The 24,711-nt window shown below is 41.8% G+C and overlaps 1 protein-coding gene across 1 annotated transcript in view; it reads right to left on the bottom strand.

Annotated features, from left to right (window-relative positions):
• The window catches only part of LOC141004605 (receptor-type tyrosine-protein phosphatase F-like), a 448,688-nt gene that overhangs the window by 286,006 nt on the left and 137,971 nt on the right, over window positions 1–24,711 (bottom strand). Inside the window, exon 7 of the mRNA XM_073476198.1 lies at window positions 5,059–5,640. Within this exon, the coding sequence (XP_073332299.1) occupies window positions 5,059–5,640 (582 nt within the window). The remainder of the gene's footprint in view (window positions 1–5,058; window positions 5,641–24,711) is intronic.

The raw sequence follows: 24,711 nt of genomic DNA, 5'->3' as shown, positions 1-24,711 counted from the left end.
TCATCAGCAAGCACTTCACAGGGCATCAGGCACTTTCCTGCATCGTGTGTGGCTCTTTTTCACACACAGTAAGCCTCTGCCCAAAAACTGTGACGCAGAAGCTATTTCTGCCAGGACAATCTCCCAACCTTGTGGAATGGAGGACCGAGAAGTTTTGTGGAGAAGGCCACCCCAGATCTGTGTGTCCCTGCAGCACTCGTCTTTATTAATAGATTTGTTGGTAATGTGTCATGGGCAATATTTCTCTTCAGACAGTCCACCTGGCCTGGATAATAACATTGCTGACTGCTTGTCCCAATTTAAATATCAATTAAATATTAATTCAGAATCCTCTGCAGCCCCCAAGGCCTGCGTTGCTCAGCCTTCTTTCAAACTGTCTTGTTGTCCAGTCCTGCAAAAACTCTACTACTACTATAAAAATGTATGACTCTGCATGGTCTTATTTTACTTCCTTCTGTACAGCCTTCACTATACTCGTCTTGCCTGTTAATATCCCTGTGATTTGTGCTATAATTGTCCACGGTTGTCCAATGCAACCTTCCTTCTTCAAAGCACTCGTAGGAGGTACTTAGTATAATTTAAGATATGCAGATCCTTCAGTATGAAGACCTGCTTAGGTACCCCTCTATTCGCCTCCTCTTCAATGGTCTGGAAAAAGAGCAACCAAGAAATGATGATGGGCCCTGCCCTGCTTCCCTGCTCATTATCTTTAGTCCACAAACTGGTGTCTCACCTTAGGCAGGGGTGTTTTGGGTCATATGCAGAGTCATTACTGGAAGCTGTGTTCTTCACTGCTTTTTATGGGTTCCTCAGGTGCAGAGAATTCACAACAAACTTAGACTCTTTCAATCCCATGCATGATCTTACCATTTTTGAGATCACTGCAAATGCTCACATGTATTCTATTCACATCAAACATTCAAAAACAGACACTGCTTTCTGTCCCCTATCCTCCATTACCCAGTACCTGCAAAGGCACCCTGGTGCAAAGCAAGACAAACCCTTTTTACGACAAAGGAAAGGTCATGCCAAGTTCTTGGTTCACAACACGCCCCCTGACTCCTATGCAAGCTATGCGAACACCCTCCTCAGCTTTAGACTTCCACTTTAGCTTTAGACTTTCTACAGCAACCTCTGCGGCTCCCTTGGTCCCGGCATCCACGCTGAAAACAATGGGTTGCTGGTCTTCTGCAGAATACGAATGTTACATTGGTCCCAGTGTACATAAGATTATCTCTGATACTCAGAGATTTGGACATTGACAGGCTTGCTGGTACACATTTATATCATATATAATTGTAGAATTACCTCTTACAGGATGCGTTCTTGCAACTTTTATAAAAAAATACGTTCTGACATCTGCAGCAGGCTTGCTGCTACACATTGATATTCCATATAATTTTGAAATGACCTTTTACAGGGTGCATGTTTGCATCTTTATTCAGATAATGCTTGAGAGGTCTGCAGTGGGCTTGCTTCTTCACATAGATGTTTTACCATAGTGTGGCTGATGCTTCGCATGGTTATTCTTCGCTTGGTGTTGGGGCTGTGTTGTTTTGGGGGTCTTCTGCATTGCGCTCCCTATTTTCGCTTAGCATGCTGCTGGGTCAATTCAGGAAGCATCCTGAGAGCAGAGCCTTCAGCACCAGGCATAACTGTATTTCCATTTGTTGCGATAAATGGTTAATCCTATGACGAGATTCCCTGACTGAAATGAAGCTTAGCGTTAGTTGATGCATTAAAAAAAATTAAAACTACATTTATTGTCTTGGTTAGAGCTCACTCTTGTATGCCCCGGGGTCTTCTTCATTGCATCACCAATGCCTCCCTGTTTTGGCTTAGCATGCTGCTGGGTCAATTCAGGGGGCATCTTAGAGCGGAGCCATCAGTGCCAAGCTTAACTGTATTTCCATTTGTTCCAATAAATGGTAAATCCTATGAGGAGAGTTTTCCTGACTGACTCCAATCTAGATGAAACAAAGGCATGCATTAGGATCTCTGCATCAGTCATTAACAGGAAGACCTAATTTGAGCTGTAGCGTAGGTGGTTTAATGCAATCTTGGCAATTTCTTTAATGTGCTGAAATGTCAAAAGAAAGGTAGAATCAAATATAACACCAAGATTCTTGACAGTCGAACTTTGAGACATACCTGATCAAAATGTTTTTTCTGTCGAGCGTGGGGCCAATGATTAATATCGCAATTTTATCTGAATTTAGGAAATTATCCAACATCCATTTTTTCACTGCTGACAAGCAGTTCTCTAAATATTTAATTTGAGAATGGTCATCTGCTCTTATGGGTGCATACAGCTGAGTATCATCCGTAAAAGTGGAAATGTATTCCATAACTGCGAATGACTTGGCCAGGAGGTGAAATATTTAAAGAGAAGAGTAAAGGGCCAAGAACAGTGTCCTGGGTAACTGCTTACTTCACATCAGTAAATATCCAGGTAATACTGTTATAAGAAATGCATTATTTTCTTTCTGATAGGTATGACTTTAGCTAAGTGAGAGCCAGGCAGAGATGCCAAACTGACTTTCGAGTCAGTCTAGTATGTCATGGCCTATGGTATGAAATGCTGTAGCTACTGGGATCCAGTAACAGAAGCACTGGGGTGGAGTTTGAGTCCATGGTAAGTAGAATTGTTATAGTTTGAGTTATTTCCTGTTTTTTTTGTTTTTGAAGTTCTGCCCTCATGTGTCATGTTTGGTTTTCATTTCCTCCCTGTGTGATTTCCCACCCTTTTTCTGTGTTCACCTATTAGTTAATCAGTGTATATGTGTGTATAGTCCGTGTACATGTGAAAAACCATGTATTCTGAATGCAGAGTGCACACAGAGTGTAGAATGCCTATATATCATTCACTGAGCTTAGAAGGCCCAGCTGCATAGTGTAAGAGCGCTCAGCTGAACTCTGTGGAAGAGAGATGTGCATTGTAAGAAACTCAGCTGAACTCAGTTTAATCATATACTAACCACACCTGTTATACTTTTTAGAAAAGATACTATTGGCTCATGTATGAAGCTAATGGAGTCAGTTTTTTGGTGTACTAGAAAGGTCAACCAATGAGAGGAGCCATAAACAAATCAGTTGATGTCATCCACCATTAGAATTGGCCCTCAGGGGCGGGTTTTTAAGAAATAGTTGAAGAACCTACAACATAAAAGCAGGAGCACAGAAAGAACTTGTTCAGTTCACTCCCGGGACCAAACTCAATGTTTATTGGTGTTGCTGCCTTGTAGAACCCAATAAACTCCTTTGTACCAGACTCTGCACCTCGCCAATGATCTTCTTTGAGCCTATTTCTTGACTCCAACCTACAGTGAAGAGACTACTATTTGGGTCAATGTTGGAGCAAGTGCCAGGACCCATAAAGCCCAATTCCTGGTCCCATGCTCCTTGGCGTAGTTGGCCAACTTTTCATCTGTTTCTGGATTCGTTAACGTGACTCCTGACCCTGGGCCTCTTCCTGGATTGGCCGATGCCCCATCAGACTTCGACACATGCCAGTGGTTCCCCGTTGGCAGCCCAGCCATCACCTGCCAGTGGTTCACGGTCGGCGGCGCTGCCAACACCTGCCAATGGCAAGCCGACTTCTGATCCTGCTCCTCGGTCGGCAACACAGCCAACTTCTGTTCCTGCTAGTTGGTTGGCGGCCTGGCTGACTCCAGCCCCTGTTCCTCTGTCGGCAGCCTGGCCGACTCTAGCCCGGATTCCTGAAAGTTCCTGCCTTCACCGACGGCCTCCTGCTAGGCCTCAAAGGGCTTCGACCTTCACTGCCAGCCTCCTGCTCAGCCTCCAGGGAGTGTCTACCTTCACCGTCGGCCTTCCGCCTGAACTCATGTGGGCTTCTGCCTGACTAGCTCTGCCCCCTCGGCTCTGCTCTTTGCCCCTGCCTCCTGGTCACTGACTTTGGTTATCAGCTATTATTAAAGCTCACCTTTTGTTCTTGACCCAACTGCCTGTGTTCTTGCGTTTGGGATCTATGCTGTGTAACATGACAAGAATGTAATTTACCAAATTGCAAGTGCAGTTTAAGTGGAATGACATGCTCTGAAAGCTTCAAAAAGCTTCAGAAAGTTGCTGAGACACAACTCTTTCTAAAACTTGAGAGAAGAAGGGAAGGTTGGATACCGCTCTATAGTTATATAGAGACCCTAAATCAAGTTGGAGTTTCTTAAATAGAGGCTTAACCACAGCTCACAACACACAGTCTTAAAGCTAGCGGTGACAGCACTGTTCATAAGTTATACATTTACAATATTCAGCATTGTAGGCCCCAATGATGGCCAAAGGTCCTTAAACAGTATTGCTGGTTGGGGGTCCAGGAGGTAAGTAGTTGACTTTGAGGCTGAGACCATTTTAGACAATGTCTAAAGAGAGAAACTTTTAAATGTTTTAAGAGCTGAGGCTAATTGGGAATCAGCATAACAGGCTGGCAACACTGGATGCTTGTGTAGTGTGTGGCAGCTGGTTTGCAGAGCTGCTGCTGCTCACTTGCATGTGTGTTTTCACATATGCAGTGTTGCTGCTGCAGTGTAGCTCCTGGCTGCCCTATCTGTTTACATGGACTGTGCCTTTGATTATCAATAAATATGATGATGTGATTTTCTTTCACAGTCAGAAAGTGAGTGTTTTAAGTGTTCATACTGATTGCTTGGAGACAACAGTTTGTTTTTCTAGTGTGAATATATAATCACTCAAAACCTACTCACAATTAGTGTGCGGTATTGAACTGGGACACAGCTTAATGTGGACTAGGGAGTGAAGAAAGCTTAAATTCATTATGTGGACACAAATATGTCTCCAAATACATGATAATGTTACTCTGTGTCCGCTGGATGCGTAAATTAGCAACTGATTGCCACAACTTTTTAAGGTGCTAATATGTACATGTAAGTGAGTATTTTTATATTGTGGAATTGCTATTTTTACTTAAGGAAATTATGTTATTAATTCTCCCATCACTGTCCAGCACTACTCACCACAAAACCATCCAGCAACAAACTCACTCTGCGGCTTTCTCATGCAGTTACACCTTGAACATGTTCTCACCTCCTTGCTGGGTTTTGATCTGCAGAACATCAGAGGGAGGCCCATCTCCAACAGATGTGAAGCCCAGCACCCTCAGGCTATAGGTGATATCTGTGGTGAGGCCTGAGATGGTGGTGAGCTGGCTGTTGTCTGTGTTGTGTTTCTGCCAAGTGCTGAGAGGGGCATCATGCTCCGAGCTGTAGTACACTCGGTAGCCCTGGATTTGGCCGTTGGGCTCCTCTGGTGGTTCCCACTGCACCAGCATTGTGCTGGAGCTCAACATGCGTGCCTGGACGTGAAGAGGAGGTGATGAGGGTGCTTGCTCGCTTGTACGGGTGTCCACAATACCACTGGGAGGCCCTCGGCCAACACTGTTGATAACCATGACACGAAAGTCATATTCTGAGAAAGGGCTGAGGCCACCGATGCTGTATCGGGTTGTTGCAACTCCGTCTACTTCCTGGAAGCCATTGTCAGACAGTTTGGGACGGTACTGGATGATATAGTAGGACACTGGTTCTGGGTTGCCAGAGTCCCAGGTCAGGGTGACACTGGTAGCCGTGGTTTCTGTCACAATGAGGGAGGTGGGAGGACTGGGCAGGGCTGTTAGAGAGCAGAGACATACAAGACAGTCAGACAAAAACAAAAAGCTCTTTAACACTGCTAGTCTAACTGTTAATTATCATTCAACAGCCTGTCTCAGATCTCTCCTATCTGCTAAGGGGCCAACAGGCTGAGCACATGTATTGTGTTGCCAGTTAGATGGGTGCCAGTAATCTTATGTAAATCCATCTTTACTCTTTACTTAAAGTACTTACTTTACTTTAACTATTGATGAAGATCATCAGAAGTGCATATATTTAAAGTAGCCACAAAGCAGAGCCAAATATGATGTCCACACGGTGTAATGGAGCAATTCATCCATGCAAATTATTAAAGTTTACACACAGTTTTCTGAATTTGCACACTTGAATTTGATGGACTGGAGAAGGCAGGGCTCAAATCGCCAACCTTGCAAACAATAGTCAAGCTGCTCTACCATTGAGCTACAGCTGCCACATATGTGGCATATGTAACATTTTCATGATGATTAAGTTTGTTGAGAATAAACATTTTAGCTGTGATTTTGGAATTGTAGTTAGAGCTTGGATAGCTGAGAGTGAGAATATACACCAATCAGCCACAACATTAAAACCACCGACAGGTGACGTGAATAACATTGATCACCTCATCACAATGCGATGTTCTGCTGGGAAACCTTGGGTGCTGGCATTCATGTGATTGCCACTTGACACGCAATACTGTTGTGGACCGAGTACACCCCCTCATCACAACAACACTACCCAATGGCAGTGGCCCCCCAGCAGGACAATGTGCCCTGACATACTGCAAACACTGCTCAGGAACAGCTCGAGGAACACAATAAAGGGCCCAAGGTGTTGACCGGGCCTCCAAATTCCCCTGATCCCAATCTGATCGAGCATCTGTAAGACGTGCTGGAGCAGGTCTGATCCATGGAGGCCTCACCCCCAACATACAGGCCCCAGAGGATCCACTATAAAACACCCTGGTGCCAGACACCACAGGACACCCTCAGAGGTCTTAAGTCCATGTCTTGACAGGTCAGAGCTGTTTTGGCTGCACAAGGGGGAACCTTCACAATATTAGGCAGGTGGTCATAATGTTATGCCTGATCAGTGTATATAGTAGTAGTAGGTTTTAATCTTACATATAAAACCTTAATTGAGTTAGATGTTGCAATTGTGATAGAGAAACGGATTGTGGCTACACTTTAATGCTTGTAACTGTATTTGCTCATGGAGATAAACCTGCACAAATGAGAGCAGTTTAGAATTATTTTTTTGTGTGTCTCCAAACACTATTGATCGACACTCACTCACACTCTAGCTGGTCATGTGACACACCGGTGAAACATTGAAGGAGCTGTAAAATCCTTCACTTAAAAAATTCCTTAACTAAACATTTTTAGCAAATGCACAGTGAGCTTGTAAAGTTGATTGGGTTCATAGAAAGTAGAGTTTCCACTCTCATAGGAAACTATACATTTTAAAATTAATAAAAAATGTAAATAAAATCAAATTGTATTTTTTAAGCATTACAGCAGCACTAACAGTAATTCCACACATCTCTGAAACATGCTTAACATTTTAGCTTTGGATCCATGTTTCTATTTGCAAGTATGCAAAACTAGTAGTGCACCAAAAAAGGGGAAGAAGAAAATTGTTTAATAACTAGAAAATGTATTTCCTGCGAAAACACAGCTGAAGTGATTCTGAAAGAATCCCCAAATGCAAAAATGTGAAATGAATTGCCTGAAATATCATAAAACTAAAATGTATTGCACCGTACAGCTGAAAAACTCTGAAGTCAAACTGCATGAGTTTAAGAAGGTAAGAAATGAAAACACTTAATATTGAAATTAAGAAAACAAGAGCAAGTTTATTAATATTTTAAAAATCTGAATAGGTAGACAAAGGTAGACAAAGGACACATAGCTTGTCCATCCCAGGATAAACTATGTGTCCAGCGATGTTAAGCATTTGAATGGTTTCTTTAGAATAATTTCCAAGTGGAGCAGGTTTATGATTAATGTTGAAAACAGCCTAAAGTTTAGTTTAAACAGTAGAAAACCATAAAATGCTGTTAAAGAGCTTGTTGGGAATTGATGGTAGGGCAGGTGTGGTTATTAGAAATTAATAATTATTGATATTAATTATTAAAATTGAATTAATCAAAATTCATCAAAATTAATAATCAAATCATTAAAACGGTGCACCACCCTGGAATCAGGGACCAAAAACAGTCTCAAAGAAGGGTTCACTTTAAATGTAAATATTTGTAAAATATTTAGAAGAAAAGGAACAGTGAAGGAAATGAATCCGAGCACTGACCATCACAACCAGCAATGATCACGAAACATATGCACAAAATAATCACAGAAAACTGCTCTGTACAATATAATACAAATTATTAATATTAGCAAATTGATCAAATCAATAATACTTCAATCAACAGAAATCCATCATTCAATTACAGCAGCAGTTGGCTTGTCCAGTGAGGTTAAAGACTGCGGCCTTGGCGGGTAAAATCCAAACATTTGTTTGCTCCCTTTGAGTAACAGTTGCGCAGACGAAAGCTGATGCTTCCAGCAACACGTTATGATGGGACTGCGCTTGAAACTGGTGTTCAACTGCTCTTATCTTCTCCGTGCATCCGGTCGTTGCGGAACTGAAGATGTGTTCAGGTGCGCTCTCAGACAATGTGAGATGGGAGTTCCTTTGCTTACCAGGCTTTGTTAGTGCAAGGAGGCCACATTTAAGCTTTGGTCTAAATGCATGCCGCTCTGATATCAGAACCATGTGGTCGGTTCCAACAAGCTGAACATCTTGAAATAATAACTATTTTAAGAGACAAATGTGTACAGAAGTGTTTGAAGAAGTGTGAACTTGAGAGCGGAGTAAGTCAAAGGGGAGAAGAAAGAATAAGTGAAAGAATGGGGAAAAAGAGGATGAAGACAGAAGGGAAGGAGGGGAAGGAGAAGGGAATAGGACAAAGTGAATAAGGAGAGAAGAGGAGATGAAGGAAGAGGAGGAGAGAGGCAAGGAGGAGTTGATTGAAGGCCAAGTGTGTGTGTGTACGTGTGTGCGAGACAGACAGACAGACAGACAGACGCATGTGTCTGCGAGAGAAAGACAGAGAAACTGAGAGGGTGACAGAGAGTGACAGAGAGATATTAAACCTGAAACAGGTCAAGGTTTGACTTTATTAAATAGCTCAGCAGCAATCGACCAGTCAGAACTGAGGGACAAAAGTCCAGTTGAAGAATGCACCAGTAAGCACTGTGCATCATATGTATGGCTGAAATTAGTGGTACAAGCAATAGTAGTAGTAGTAGTAGTAGTAGTAGTAGTAGTAGTAGTAGTAGTGGTAGTAGTAGTAGTAGAATTAGTGGCAGGAGTAGCAGTAAAACAACCAGTCAGACTACCAACAAAGCATAAATAGCACTGTGTCATTGAGCTCAGTTAATCTCATGAAAAAAAACTCTTAGACCCCAGGTTGTATTGAAAAAAGCTATTGCGTAGATTTTTCATCATGAGCAACAGGATAAGTTGCTGAAGGTAATGGTGTAGATTTTGGTTTTGTAGAGTCAAATTGAGGGAATGACTGCGAGTTAGAAAAATGGTGTCTGCTTTCATCCAGAAATTTAGGTTCAAAATTAGCATTGGAGCTCATGAGGGAGTTGGCTGGAGTATTTGTAGCTTGAAAGCTTATATAGCCTAGTCCTATATCTGAAATAAGCATATCAGCTAAAAAGAAGACAAGATTTCCTACACTTTTATGTTTAAATTGTGTATAAAATGGAAAATGGAAAAAAAAGTAAAATAGAAAAAGAATAAATGCACTTAACACCCATTATAAAATCTTAAAAGGAGCTTAAAAAACATAAAACTAAAACTGTGTTATATATTATATACGTTTTAATAGTTTCTTTAACACAGAGTCTGAAGGCATTGAGAAGTGTCGAAAAACATATGGAAGACGAAAAAATACAGAACAGATGAAGAATAGTGTAAATGTTGACTCAGCATTCAGACTATTCTTCATAAATCTTTATGTAGGAGAACAAAGGTGTGATTGCTGAAAAGGATGAGGAATCAAACCCCGACTGTTATTACCCATTAAGGAACAACAGGTGTAATCAATCAACATACATATGCATGTGTGGAGAGATGGGGACTCAAACCCTTGAACCATGGCTTCATGAGATATGTGCATTATCCCCTTTGCTACCGAGCAACAGGTGTGATCAGAATATGCTGAGGGTCTACAATAGGGCTGCTCAACTACTAATATTAGTACTGCACAGCTCCACCAAACATGTTCATATTCATATTGATTGAAAGTTCTCAGTCATCCAGGTCATGGTAATTCTAAGTGCTATATCTTACGCAACTGGACGTGTTTCAGTTCCTTGAAGGGCTTCACCTCTCATCCAAGAGGCTTCTTCAGTTCTAACTAACTGAAGGGGAGTTTGCAGGCTTTTAAACTCTGTGTGGGAGCTCTCAGTTTCAGAGTCGTTAGGGCCACTTGCTCCCCAGAGCTTAACAACCGTTCACATCTGAGCTCACCCAGCCCTAGCAACCCAGATGACGGCCGGTTGGGTCAACAACCCACAAGTGGCCTCCATCCGCAAGTGGAAAACACACTTTAAGAAAAACCGAACCAGCTCCAGAGAAGGAGAGGAGAGAAACAAACTTGATGAAAACTGTAACCAAAGAATTACAGACTGCTCACAGCCTCACATCAGCAGCCTCTGGGTGTTAACAGAATAATCTGCCTCAGCTTCATAGAGTGACTTTGAAAACACCAAATGACTTGCCATGACAAATTTTGTTTGTTTATACAATGGATTACTTTTAAAAAATAATTTCCATGAGGCTCCTCTTCTCAGCAGACAGATCACAAGCAATACTCTTGTATCGACGTTACAGAGTTACATGTTGAGTCCACGCACATGTTGGTCATTTTTTTAAATCATTATTAATACCACAAGATATTACACAAAGCGGTCAGGTGGTGACCTGACATTTATGCATATTTCTCCTTGTTGTATGTAGTTCTGCTTGAAATAGGAGCTGAAATGACAGGTTGTGACTACTGCAGGTCATCAGTAAACATTATTTGTTCATGTCCACTCAGCCATCTTCCAAATTATTGTTTCTGTTGTATTTATTGAAAGTTTTACAACATGTCTTCACAGTTTTTAAAGTGAACAATGTTATGACTTAATATTTTTCTCACTAGACTGAGATCTAAAGGATACTAAATAAACTATGTGTATTATACGACACTACCAAATATACATGTGTACAACAAATATATAGTCTATGTAGTATTATAACAATGAAAACATGATATTCTCATCACATTCTTCATCTTCTTCCTCTGTACTGGTAATGACATAGCTAACTTATTTCAGATGCCTTTTTGTACACATCCCTGTTTGAAACGGCCACCTCCACCTGCTGGGCAGGTTTAGGAAGTATTAGGGGGTGGAGCGTCAGGAGGTTGCATGCAATGCATCCTGGTACATGTAAGCAGGGTGCGCAAGCAGTTAAACTCTAATAACCCAACTCTCTCTTTCAAGACACAATGCACTGGGGATTGTATTGCCTCAATTAACTACATTTACCATCGACACTGATTGGGATATTCACATAAAACATGGCGAATTTCTCCTTTAATGCATCTTTCCTCTTGTTGCATTTAGTGTTGCTTGAAATGACCAATAATTTGACTTTCACTGAAATGCAGCTCATCAGTAAATGGTTATTAGTTCATCTGTCCCCTCAGCTATCTTTCATATAATTTATTTCTGTTTAATTCATTCAATGCAACATAAGTATTCTTCAGAGCACTTCTACTTGCTCCCCATTCAGACCCTGAAAAATATCTCATTATATTAAGGATCGTTTTACATCTTTCGTCTATCTTATTTATATGATTACTCTATGTTAACTTTGTGTCAAAAAACGCAGAAATTGAAAAGTCTTCGCCTGCTCTAGCTGTTTTCCATACACCATTACTCCTGCCTCTCTTGTCTTCTTCCAAGTAAGTATCCCACCATTTTTGTTAACCACTGAAAACCTAAATCCCCACGAGTATGACCACTTTCAAAGACTCTAACTGTTTCTTGTTTCTTTCCTTAAATCACTTTTACATTCTTCCCCTTCTTCCCATCATCTGCAAATAATAATTTCCCAATACCACACCTTACATCAGAGAATACATCATTAATTGTAATGGAGAAAAATACTGGGTTGATCACACTGCCCTGAGGAGGAGTTCTTCCTGTTATCCTAATTATGTATAATGTAATCATTGAGCCTTCCTTCCAAACCATGTCATAGGCATTCTCTGCATCAAAGACCACTGCCATTAAGGATTCTTTATTAACTTGGGCTTTTCTAATTTCTGTTTCCAGTCAAATTACTGGATCCATTGTTCCCCTCTCTTTCCTGAATTCACACTGGTAAGGAGACAACAATCCTTTACCTTCTATATAGAATGTCATTCTCTCTGTAATCATCCTTTCCATTATTTTCCCAATATGTGAAGTTAGCATGATTGGCTTATTGGACATGCCAGGTCCTTTCCTGGTATTACTATAGTTACTATAGTTATGATGACCCATCAACTGTCAGGTAATCATCCTTCTTCCCATACTTTAGAACATATTCCTAAAATAATGCTTGGTACTTGAATTCCTAAATGTAGTAACATTATATAACAAATATTGTCTTGACCTGGAAATGTTGACTGAGATTTTTAGTTCTTCTCATGTCTCACGTAAAAAGTACATCCATTACCCCACCTGAACACTCATCTTTGTAAAACCCCTGGATATGCTTCTCTCATTTCTTTTCTCCCTCATTTCCCTTCCTCTGATAGATTATTAGAACTATGAATTTCTGTGAGCATCTTAGCTATTATTTTTGCTTCATCTTCATTTGAAATTGCTGTCATCTCTTCATCTTTTAATACTGCCACTCTCTCTGAACTCCCCGCATATTTCTTATCATTCCCCATACTTTGCTTATAAGAGATGCTCTGTCTATTTTACTGCAAAATTAGCTCCTGCCTTCTCGCTTTGCTTTCCTCACAGCTTTCCTGACTTGTGCTTGTGCCTTTTTATATTCAATTAGATTTAGGAAATTATGGGCTCTCGTTAATATTTTAACTTCGGCTCTATTCCTGTCTTTCATGGCATTCCTCTGTCCAGCATTGGACTGCTTTCCTTTACATTTGCTACTTTTAGGACTACTTCTCGAAAGTTTACATCCCCTTCTATTTCCCTACCTACATTCGGGGATTAATTTATCGTCACCAACAATTGGTTGATTTGACAAAAATTCACTCTGCACAATATGACCAGACAAGGATGTCCTCTCTTTTCATCCCTCTTTGTATTATTCATCAAACCTCTAGCAGCTGCAATACCCCAATGTGGAAAATTGTCCTTTATGCAGATGACATGTTATGACTCCTTCAGGACCCTCACCCATTTCTGCAAGAATGCTTTTCTGTAAGAAAATCTTTTTCAGAACTCTCCAGCTACTCAGAAAATTGGTCAAAATCCACGATATTACCACTCAGTATGATGAAAGATGGATAATATGGATGAAAATTTCAGCCCTGGCATCACCTTATCACCTCACCACAGGAAATATTAAATATCTACACATCAAAACATCCTCCAAGCTGACATCATGGTTCAAATCCCTTAACTCAACTATCACAAACCCTTTCCAGAAAAGCAAAACTCCTCGAATACAACTCTCAACCTTACAAAAACCAAAATCCCATGGGGGACTGGAAGACCCAAACTTAAATAATATCACCTTGCCAATCAGCTCAAATGTCTCACAAAATCACTAAATCCATCCCATCTGGACTCCTTCTGGTTAGAAACTGAACAGGCTCTATGCAAAGACCTCCTGTTCATCAGCCAAATCATCAAGAGACACCACTGTATTCAAAACATGACCATAGCTTAAACTCTGACAGCTTAGTGCAAAACACTACAAATCACAAAATCCACAGGTGCCCCATGTTTGGAACAACCCAGACTTCTCCATCAATAAAAAAAAAAAAAAAAAAAAAAATTAGATTTGATCTCCTGGAAAGATAAAGGAAATACACATCTCCACCATATCATTCAAGACAATGCGTTCATGAATTTCCTACAACTTATCCAGAAGGTCGGCATTGGGAATTCACAGTTTCTGGAGCACTTTCAAAAAATTAAACAGAAATTTAAGCAATCTAACTGACCCAAAGAAAATCCTATCAAGAATGTACATATTTTTCAGCTGCTCAAATGTATTCCCGTCTCCAGGTGCGAACGAGATCTCTCCATCTGCACTGATGCCGACTTCTAGATTGAAATCTGTAAAAATGCTATCAATAAATTCAAAACACAAACTTACAATTCATAGAGTATAAGGTTTTTCATAGAATACACAAGTGAAAAATGACACCAAATGACTCAGACAGATGCATGCACTGTTAACACAGTCAACACTTACACTTGCATGCAACTTGGCACTGCTCACCAATCAGACACTTTCGGATCCAAGTTACAGATCAGTTATACCACACACTGGACTGCCACATAACTTTATCCATTGAGAACTGCTTCTTAGGCAATCTATTAAGATTAGAATTACACACACACACACACACAACACTTCTTCCAGTATTCTCCTCACAGCCCTAACTATCGCCAAGAGGGCCATCCTTTTAAATGGTAATCCAGAAACAACATACGGTGGAAGAATATTCTTATTAATCTAACTGATCCCGGGAAAAAAATGTTCGCCTCAACCATAAAAGGACCAACTTTGATAAAACCTGGTCCACAGTCATCAATAAATTAATATCTGTAATTGCCAAAATCTCCATGCCATAAAGCAATGTTGAATACACAAACACACTCAATACATTGTTGTTGGTATTGTTGGTATCATAATTATTGCTAGTACTATTGTTATTGTTGTGGTTACTGTTGTTATTGTTTCTATCAGCAGTGGTGTGTTAATAATGATGATAAAATGACATGGTTATTGTCATTGTCATTAGTGGCAATGGTGACGTGGTATTGGTTAGGATGGTGGTGATAATATCGATAATAATTAACAGCATCTCCAAATCTTGTTTAAGGTAAAAGTTTAGCGCAAGAATCTCACTTTCCTTCTACAAGTGTTACCTTAGCGCTCTGCCTCTGTTGCTTTTGGATCCATGCTTGTGAGGGATAAACAAAAAGTTCACAGTGCACATTTAGTCTTAAGTTTGGAGGAAGTTTGGAGGGTAAGAACAAAGGACCAAAAACTGGAAGATCTGGTCATTTGTGAAGTTCATATGTAGCAATTATGTGGATGCTAGTATGGCTTCCACGAGCAAGAAAATGCAAGACAAAGGCACAGATATCCGACATTTTCTCCTGCTACAACTCTGCAAGGTCTAAGGTAATCATAAGGTAACCATTTCATATTTCTCCCTCCGAACTGCCAAAGTGAGGCATTGGGCCTGGCTGTGTGAGAAAATCTTTGTTCTTACAGCAAGTCTTGTCAGTGTCTACTGCAACAATCATAATCACCATCATGATTGGCATCAGCCAGTGAGTAGAAGACAACACTAACGTGGACATAAGTTTTTGTCATTGTTGTTTCCCTCACTGAGGGTTTCAAAATTACATCTGTCTTCCATTTTGCCCCACGCCATGAAGTAACAATAATACAGGTCTGTTTTGAAGTACAGTATATCCAGTGTTGAGCAAGTTACTTCAAAAACGTAATGCATTATTTAAAACTTGTTACTATCATTTCAAAGTAATTTGTTACATTATAATATTACTGTCCTTGAATTGTATTACACTACTATTACTTTTAAGTTACTTTCACCAAAATAAATAAAATAAATAAACTGGAAATATGGATTTGGCGTTCTAAATATATCTTATTACGTTCAGTGCAGCTCATTACACATCCAGTAGGAGGTGATGTGGTATGGCATAATGACTGGGCTAGGCTTAAGGCTAACAACAGTACAATATAATGGCCGCAGTTATGGCTCATTGCGCAATACATATTGTGATAAGAGATACTGTAACTTTAGGCATATTCATATTGAAATCAATAGAGTTAGAGCCTATTACTGATTTAGATCACTTACAGCTAGACTATTAGCTATATGGGGTTACCCAGCCACATTTCAAAGTGGCAAAAATGAACTGAAGTGCTTCAAATTAAATTTAAGTGCTTAGGCCTACTGGCCCTCATAGGAAACACAGTTCAATCATTTCAGTCAGACTTCAAACAAATATACAAACAGACGTAGCATGCAGCCAAACAAGGCTGGTAAAATTGACATATAGCCTGCTTAAGGCTCTATGGTGGGGAGCTAACCTATTCCACCACATACTTCACTGAAATATCTGCGCATCAGGAGAAGGCGCTGAAAGCGTCCATCACCAAGACGGTTGCGTTTTGGAGTGAGCACAAGACTCCCGAGACTGAAAAGTCTTTCTACTGGTGTGCTGGATGGTGTAGGTGCATTGTAACGGAGTGCGATTTTTTTAATTCTTGGAAACAGATGGAGGCTTTCCATCACAGGGGCAGAATTCAAGTAAGACGTTACCTCTGTTTCCACTGACATGGGTGCATCAGCTGAGACATTGACCTGTTCATCAAAGGAGAAAAAGTCCTCCTCACTTGGAGCGACAGCAGCAGGTTGAGGGGCATCAGGCATCAGGGCTGCAGGCTCCCTCGTTGGTAGGGAGCGGCACTCCGTTGTAAGGAGGAAAGTGGTGTGGTCTCTTCTGGTTTCCTCTTTTACCCAGCGCAGCTTAAACTTGGACAGTGAGACGGTCCTGCAGTCATATTCTCCTCAATCAGTAGTTCTCTAGCACTAACATGAAGTAAACATTTGTGCAGATTTTCTCCTCTGCTAATCTCACGGTGTTGGCGAATTTGTATAAAAACAACTCACAACTTTAAAATGCATTGTAACGCGCGTTACTTAAATTTGTACCGAGTAAATTATTACCAGTTTTTTTTTTGTAATGCCTTACATTACCGCGTTACAGCAAAAAGTAATGCATTACAGTAATTGCATTACTTTTGCAACGCGGTACTCCCAACACTGAGTATATCAGATATACTTCATTAAAGACCAGGGAACCCCAAGTACTGGCACTTTTATAGAATTTATAATGGAAAACTAGAACTACTGCCTGGCAGCTATATGCCTCCGCTTTAAAGAAGGTAAAGCTCCTAAGAAGCTATAATATGGTACAAGGTCACTGAGACCTCAAAATATTTAAGGTTGCAGTGACCTTTGACCACCTGATCAGTTCACCCAGTCCAAGTGTAGGTTTGTGCTAAATTTGACAATAATCCCTTATTGCAAACTTGAAATATTGTCCTCACAAGATTTGAGGGCACAGTGATCTTGACCTTTGACCTCCAACATGTAATCAGTTTATTCTTGAGTCAAAATTATTATTTGTGCCATATTTGAAGAAACTCCCTCAAGGCGTTCTTGAGATACTGCTTTCACTATACACGCCACAGTGACCTTGACCTCTGACCTCCAAAATTAAATCAGTTCATCCTTGAGTGGACATTTGTGCAAAGTTTGAAGAAAACTCCTCAAAGCGTTCTGGAGATATTGTGTTCACAACAATGGTCCAGACTAACAGCCCTGGCTGTCACTGGCGCGGACACATAATGCATGACTACATGAAACAAATGTCAAGAATATCAGGACCTGTGTTGAATATAAACCATAGATGACAATGGAGGTCCAGACCCTTCTGAAGAATCCCAACACAGCCCTCAGATCAGGGTTACCTGAAGAAAGGCATCAAGTGTGCTACAGCTGCATATAAGAAAAGAATTGAGGAACACTTCACTAACACGGATGTGGCAGGGCATCCAGCATATTACCAACTACATGAGTAACAAAGACCCACCTACAGGCAGCAACCCCTCTTTCATCAAGGAGCTCAACCACTTCTTTGTCAGCAAAAGTTGACAAGGATATTGCTCCTGAATTTACCCTTCATAACTTTCCGTAGGAAGTAGAGCCTTTTGCTTTTTTAACCAGGGTGATGTAGACAGGGGTGTGTCTTTGCCTCCTTCTTTCTAAAATCAACAATCAGCTCCTTGGTTTTGCTGACGTTGAGCAGTAGATTGTTCTCTGTGCACCACTCTGCAAGATTGTTGATTTCCTCCCGAATGAGCTCTCATCATTGCTTATAATACAGCCAATGATGGTGATGTCATCCGCATACTTCACAATAGAGTTCTCCTGATGTCTGGAAGTGCAGTCATGGGTGTACAGTGTGAACAGGAGGGGGCTGAGCACACAAATCCAAATCAGCTTCATGGGTGAGATTGTGTTGTTTGCTGAGCTGAAGTCAACAACCAGCATCCTGGTGTTCTTATTCTCAAGGGATGTGAATACTGAGTGAAGGGCAGAAGATATGGCATCCTCTCTGGATCTGTTGATTCTGAAAGCATATTAGTGAGGGTGCAGGCTGGCAAGAATGTTGTCTTTGATGTGCTGGAAAACCAGTTTCTCAAAGCACTTCATCAGGATGGGGGTGAGAGCCACAGGGCGGTAGTTATTAAGACTAGACACAGCAGACTTTTTAAGTGTAGGAACGATGATGGCTGTCTTGAGGCAGGAGGGAACAGTCTCCTGTGAGAGTGAGATGTTAAAAATGTCAGTAATAATATCAGCAAGCTGATAGGCACATTTAACACATTTTTATTACACGTCCAGGTATATTATCTGGACCAGCTGCCTAAGTTATACTCACTCTCAGCAGGATTTTTCTCATATCGGTGGTCACTGACAGTGGCTGGTCCCCTGGAGGCGGAGTAGACTTTATAGCTGAGTCTTTGTTGAGGAGAGCAAAGCAGGCATAAAATGTGTTCAGCTCATCCGGCAGCATGGCCTCACACATGATGGGGGCACTCTTGTTTTTGTAGCCTGTGACATATTGAATCGCCTGCCACATATCTTTAGCGCTGTTGGTGTTAAAGGAATATTTTACTCTAGAACGAAATTCAGTCATTATCGACTCACCCTCATGCTGATGAGAAGTCCGGTGTAGTTTCTTATTCCTCAAAGTTGAGTTTCAAAGTTTCAAATCACTAGTGCAGGCAGATCCCTCTTGTGTTTGTGTGTTGCTCGGTCGCTCACAGCTGGACGTAAATACAGGTGTCTATCTATCGCGAGTTCTGTTGATCTTGTGTGGCGCGGCTTGCGTAGTGCAAACGCTGTGAGGGAGACTCGCGTGAGCGCGGGAGCGTGCCTCCAGACAAATATAGTATAGTGACTGTTTAGGCTAGAAAAATGTACTAAATGACGTCGTTTTGAGTAAACTCTGGATGTCGTCACTTCAGGACACTTGGATTGCAGCGGACGAGCAATATGGAGGAATATTACAAAGGTTTTATGTAGTTTTATGGACCTTTTCGTTTGGACACCATTGACGCCCGTTGAGGAATAAGAAACTACACTGGACTTCTCATCAGCATGAGGGTGAGTCGATAATGACTGAATTTCGTTTTAGAGTGAACTATTCCTTTAAGGTCCCTCTCCAGTCTCTGCTGATGTCTCTTCTTTGCATCCTTGATGCCAGCTTTCAATCTTGCTCTGGCGGTGATGTATGCTTCCTTGTCAAGAGCCCTCACCTCTACATTCATCCAGGCCTTCTGGTTGGGGAATTATACTGTCTTTGAGATCACCATGTCATCAACACATTTGCTGATATATGATGTCACTGAAGTGAAATGGCTGAGCAAACCATCCAAGTTCCTCAGAGACTCAGAATTTTTCAGCCGACCATAAAGTATGGCCTCGTCAGGGCCCGACACCTCATTCCCCCTTGCTCTGCCACAACAACAGGGGACGCAGACACTGACAAACAGGCAGGATGGACATCTAATACCTGCTCCTGAGCAGCTAACTGGCCCGTACGAGCTTGATATGGTTTCAACAAGTTCACATGACAGAGCTGAGTGGAGGACCTACGGCTAGGAGTAGCAATCACATAGTTTTGATCTGAAACCTTCTTCACCACAGTGTATGGACCAGAAAACTTTGCCTGAAATGGAGATATTACAATAGGCAACAGAGCAAGCACCTGGTCTCCAGGGAGAACGACACAATTTTCAACCACCTGATCATAAAGCTTTTTCATCTTGCCCTGTACAGAAGACAACTTGCCCTTAGCCGCCTCCTGGGCTTTATACAGCCTGTACCTAAAGCCATTAACATACTCCAGAAGGTTTCGAGGTGGTTCTATCTCCTTCCAATTATCCTGCAAAAGAGCCAGTGGACCCCGCACCTTATGCCCAAACACCAGGTCATTGGGGCTGAACCCTGTGCTCTCCTGGACCACCTCCCTAGCAGCCAGTAACAGCCATGGCAAGCCTTCCTCCCAGTCACCCTTCATCTGAACACAATATGCACGCAACATAGATTTAAGTGTCTGGTGAAAACGTTCCAGGACACCTTGGCTCTGAGCATGGTACGCAGCTGCCTGATTATGCTGAACGCGCAACTGCTTCAAAATCTGGGAAAACAAATGGGATGAAAAGTTTAACCCTTGGTCTGACTTTGGGGACCCCAAAGATGGACATAAACTGTGTTAAAGCACGCAACACAGACCTAGCTGTGATCATGCGCAGAGGGTACGCAGCTGGATACCTCGTACTTTGGCACATCACAGTTAACAAGTAACTAGCACCTGACTTGGTAGGGGGCAAAGGCCCCACACAGTCTATCACCAAATGCTCAAAAGGCTGGGCAAAGCTGGTATTGGAAACAATGGCACTGGCTTCAAGGTCTGGTTCGGCTTGCTGGTAAGCTGGCATGTATGGCATGACTTTATGTATGCTGACACATCTCTTTTCAAACGTGGCCAAAAGAAGTACCTCAAAATACGGTCATACGTTTTCCTGACACCCAAATGACCGGACTCATCATGAGAAACCTGCAACACCAAACTGTGAAATTTAGAAGGCACAACAACTTGGTAAACAGGATCACCAACAAAGTTTTCCCACTGAGGTACCCACTTTCTCATCAATACATCATTCTCAACAAAGTAACATTGAGCGTGGTTTTTCATCTCACCAACAGGAAGAGCCATCTCCAGCAAAGCCCCTAGGGACTCATCAGCCTGCTGCTCCCTCATCAACTCACTGTGGGAAACAGACCAGGGAACATCAGGACATGTCACCCCATTGTGCTCCGGTGTAACAACTTTCAAAGTGGACTTTGACTGTGCACACATCACAGCGCACGCGGCAAACATATCAGGGAATTCTGCCTCACTTATGTCAGGGCCACTGCTAACCAGGGGCTCTGGTGCCACGATAGCAGGAGGTGGACCATCAGCCCACACCCGATTCCCACAAATATCATTACCCAAAATCATCGTGACCCCATCCAAGGGCAGAGCCAAACGCAACCAACTAACTGGTTTGATTAAAGGTTTTCCTTGTTTGTTTGGTGATACACCTACTCGCACACATTTAATTGAGCGTGACATAGACATTGGAGATTCTAAGCCTATCAAACAGAGGTTTTATCGTGTCCACCCAGAGAAACGTAGGTTCCTTGATGCTGAGGTTAAATACATATTGGAGAACGATATTGCAGAGCCATCAGGTTCTAGTTGGGCTTCACCTTGCTTGCTTGTGCCAAAGTCAGACAACACACCCAGATTTTGTACTGACTTTCGTAAAGTTAATAATGTCACAAAACCCGACTGTTTTCCTCTTTCTAGGATGGAAGACTTCATTGACCAGGTGGGGTCAGCTAAATTTGTCAGCAAGTTCGATCTGCTGAAAGGCTACTGGCAGGTTCCGTTGTCGGAGAGAGCACGAGAGATTGCTGCATTTGTTACACCCACAGGGTTGTTTTCTTATCAGGTGATGCCTTTTGGTTTGAGGAATGCACCAGCGACCTTCCAACGCCTGATGAACAAGGTTGTTGGAGATCTGGAAGGTTGCTCGGTGTACCTTGACGATGTGGTTATCTATTCTGATGAGTGGGATGTTCATCTTGACCGCATTGAAAAGCTGTTTGTCCGTTTGGCTTATGCTCATTTGACGGTTAACCAGGCCAAGTGCGAGTTTGCGAAAGCTACTGTTTCTTACTTGGGTCGTGTTGTGGGGCAAGGCAAGGTGTGACCTGTGTGTGCAAAGGTCCAAGCGATTGATGGTTATGCTCCACCGGCAACTAAAAAGGAACTGATGCGTTTTTTGGGGCTAGTTGGGTTCTATCGCTGCTTCTATAGGAACTTTTCCACTGTGGTTGCTCCCCTTACAAATTTGTTGAAGGGTAAGGTCAGGTTGATGCCAGTTATGTTGGTGCCGGAGCAGTGTTGTTGCAGTGTGATGATTTGGGAGTGGACAAGCCAGTCTGTTATTTTTCACGGAAGTTCAATAGACATCAGCAGAACTACTCTGTAATAGAAAAAGAAACACTGGCTTTGATTCTGGCTTTGCAGCACTTTAGTGTGTATGTTGGCTCTGGACCTGTGGTGGTCTTCACAGACCACAATCCTCTTACTTTTCTGAACTCTTTGCAGTGTCCAAATCAGCGGCTGATTCGTTGGGCACTGATGTTGTAGTCCTATAGTTTGGACATTCGCCATATCAAGGGACGGGACAATGTGGTGGCAGACGCGTTGTCTCGGGCTCCTTGCCGTTAATGTTGCGTTATGTATACTAATTTAATCTCTGCTATGTCCCATCTTCCTCTTGCTCTCCCTTTCTCCTCTTAAAATTAGCTTCTAGATATCAGTTGCTGAGGATGGGGTGGAGAGGTGGGGGGCTGATGTGGTCATGTAAGCGGTGAGGTGGGGTTTTTTTTCGCTTCTGCATTATATTTTTCTAGTATTATTTAAAATGAGAGGTATGTTTAATGTTGTTGTCTTTTGTGTGTACTGGTTGTCGTTTCTGTTGCAGGACTGATTGGAGCTTGATTGCTAACCAGACCAACCTGGCCAGTGTACCTGCAGGATAAATAGGCCCGCCTACCCGGCGCCAGTCTCTCTCTGACTCTTCACCACAGCAGACCTTTGTTTCCTTTTTGCCTTTGTTTGCTTATTTTGTCACACATACAACAGCCACCATACATTGATCATAGCACCCACACCCTTACATACACTACTGATACTGATATCCACACCCCATACTATCTTTAACACTTAATTTAATAAATTACCTTTGTTAAACTTTGATCAGCGCATGCGCATCTCCCTCTTTTTGTTGTGGCTTGAGAGCCGGTCGTAACAATATATATTCCTCAATGCTGATGTTGTTATCCTGAGTGGCAGCATCTCTGACCATTTTCCAGTCTTTACACTCAAAACATTCCTTTAGGGCAACTGTAGCTTCATCTGTCCACACTTTAACAGTTTTACCTGGTTTGACCCTCTTTATTAGCTGAGCGTATGTAGACAGAAGAAGCAAAGAAATATGATCTGATAGGCCAAAGTAAGGATGTGGGAGAGCTTTGTAGCTGCCAGGAATATTTGTATACATGTGGTCCAGGATATTTTTTCCTCTGGTTGGGATCTGAACATGCTGATGGAATTTAGGTTAAACAGTTCTGAGGTTTATTTGATTAAAATCACCAGCTCCTATGAAAATTCCATCCATTGTTTAGTCATGTTGCTGCTGATGACATCGTACAATTACCACAGTGCAGTTTTTGCATCTTGGGGAAAGTATACAGCAACAATAAACACACTGGTGAATTCTCTTGGCAGATAATATGGTCATCATCTTAACATCAGAAATTTGACATCTGGTGAGCATTGACGATCCACTTTAACTGCGTTTGAGCACCAAGCATTATTTATGTAGACACAGAGCCCTCCACCTCTCCTCTTACCGGAGTCCCGTGTCCTGTTGGCTCTTAACAAGGTTGAGTGCAATAGCTTGATCCGGGATATTAGGGGTTAACCACGTCTCTGTGAAGATGTGCGCAGAGCAGTCTCTAATTTCGCATTGCTGAGTGAGCTATCTAATTCATTCTCTTGGGACCTGACATTTACCAGAAGGATTGGTAGAGGAACAGCTCTTGATTCAAGTCAGGTGAGCTTAGCCCTGATGCCGCCTCTCTTTCCTCTCTTCCTGGGGTGGTCACAGCACTTTTGGTGATGTTATATCCTACTGGTCGGGCTGGCGGCTCGGCAGGTGCTGCTGGTGGAGATCCTCTCCTAGTCTGCTGCACTCTGTACAAACCCCTCACTTCCTTTTTTGATGTTGATAAGGGCATTTCTATTGTAAAACATGCTTCAATAGAAAGGGCATGGAGTCGAAAAAAATAGAAAAATAGAAAAAAAATGTAGCGAGGATTGAAGGAGCTACTGGCTGCCGCATCTACATGCGCTGCCATCGTCATAGCAAGAAATCATAGAATATATCTATCATTTTTATCATATCTTTATCATAGAATCATAAACACATCTGAGATAATATCAACCTACCTGCCCTGGATGACATCTTCAGATAACACTGCCTCTGCAGAGCCAGCAGCATTCTGAAGGATGGCACCCACCCCTGTCACCACCTCTTCTCTCTGCTGCCTTCTGGAAGGCACTACAGAGCACTAAAAGCTTGTACTTGTGCTTGTACTCTACCCACGGCCACCTACTCAGCATCATCATAATACCCCACAAAACAGAACTGATTTACAACAGGAGATAACCCTGTGGGACATGACGTGCAATGATACTGATTTTTCATAAATGTAATGTGCAATATGTGATATTTAATTTTTTACATGCACAATGTGCAATAATATTGCGGTTTCATATACATAACGTGCAATAATATTTATTTTTCATATACAGCGCTTGATGTGTAGCCACTTTGCTCTTTTTATTCTCATACTTCTATTTATTAACAGGTATTGTTTTTAGGCACTGCAAAGCGAATTGTGTTTTACAGCTGTGTGCAATGAAAATAAAAGCATTCTATTCTATACTTTTCTTTATTAGATTGCGTTGTATTGCATCAAATCGCACACTGGACTACATCGTCCTGTATTAAAAAT

The sequence above is a fragment of the Pagrus major genome, chromosome 11 (assembly GCF_040436345.1).
Source record: "Pagrus major chromosome 11, Pma_NU_1.0".
Classification (NCBI taxonomy): Eukaryota; Metazoa; Chordata; class Actinopteri; order Spariformes; family Sparidae; genus Pagrus; species Pagrus major.
This window is presented reverse-complemented; position numbering and strand designations above follow the sequence as displayed.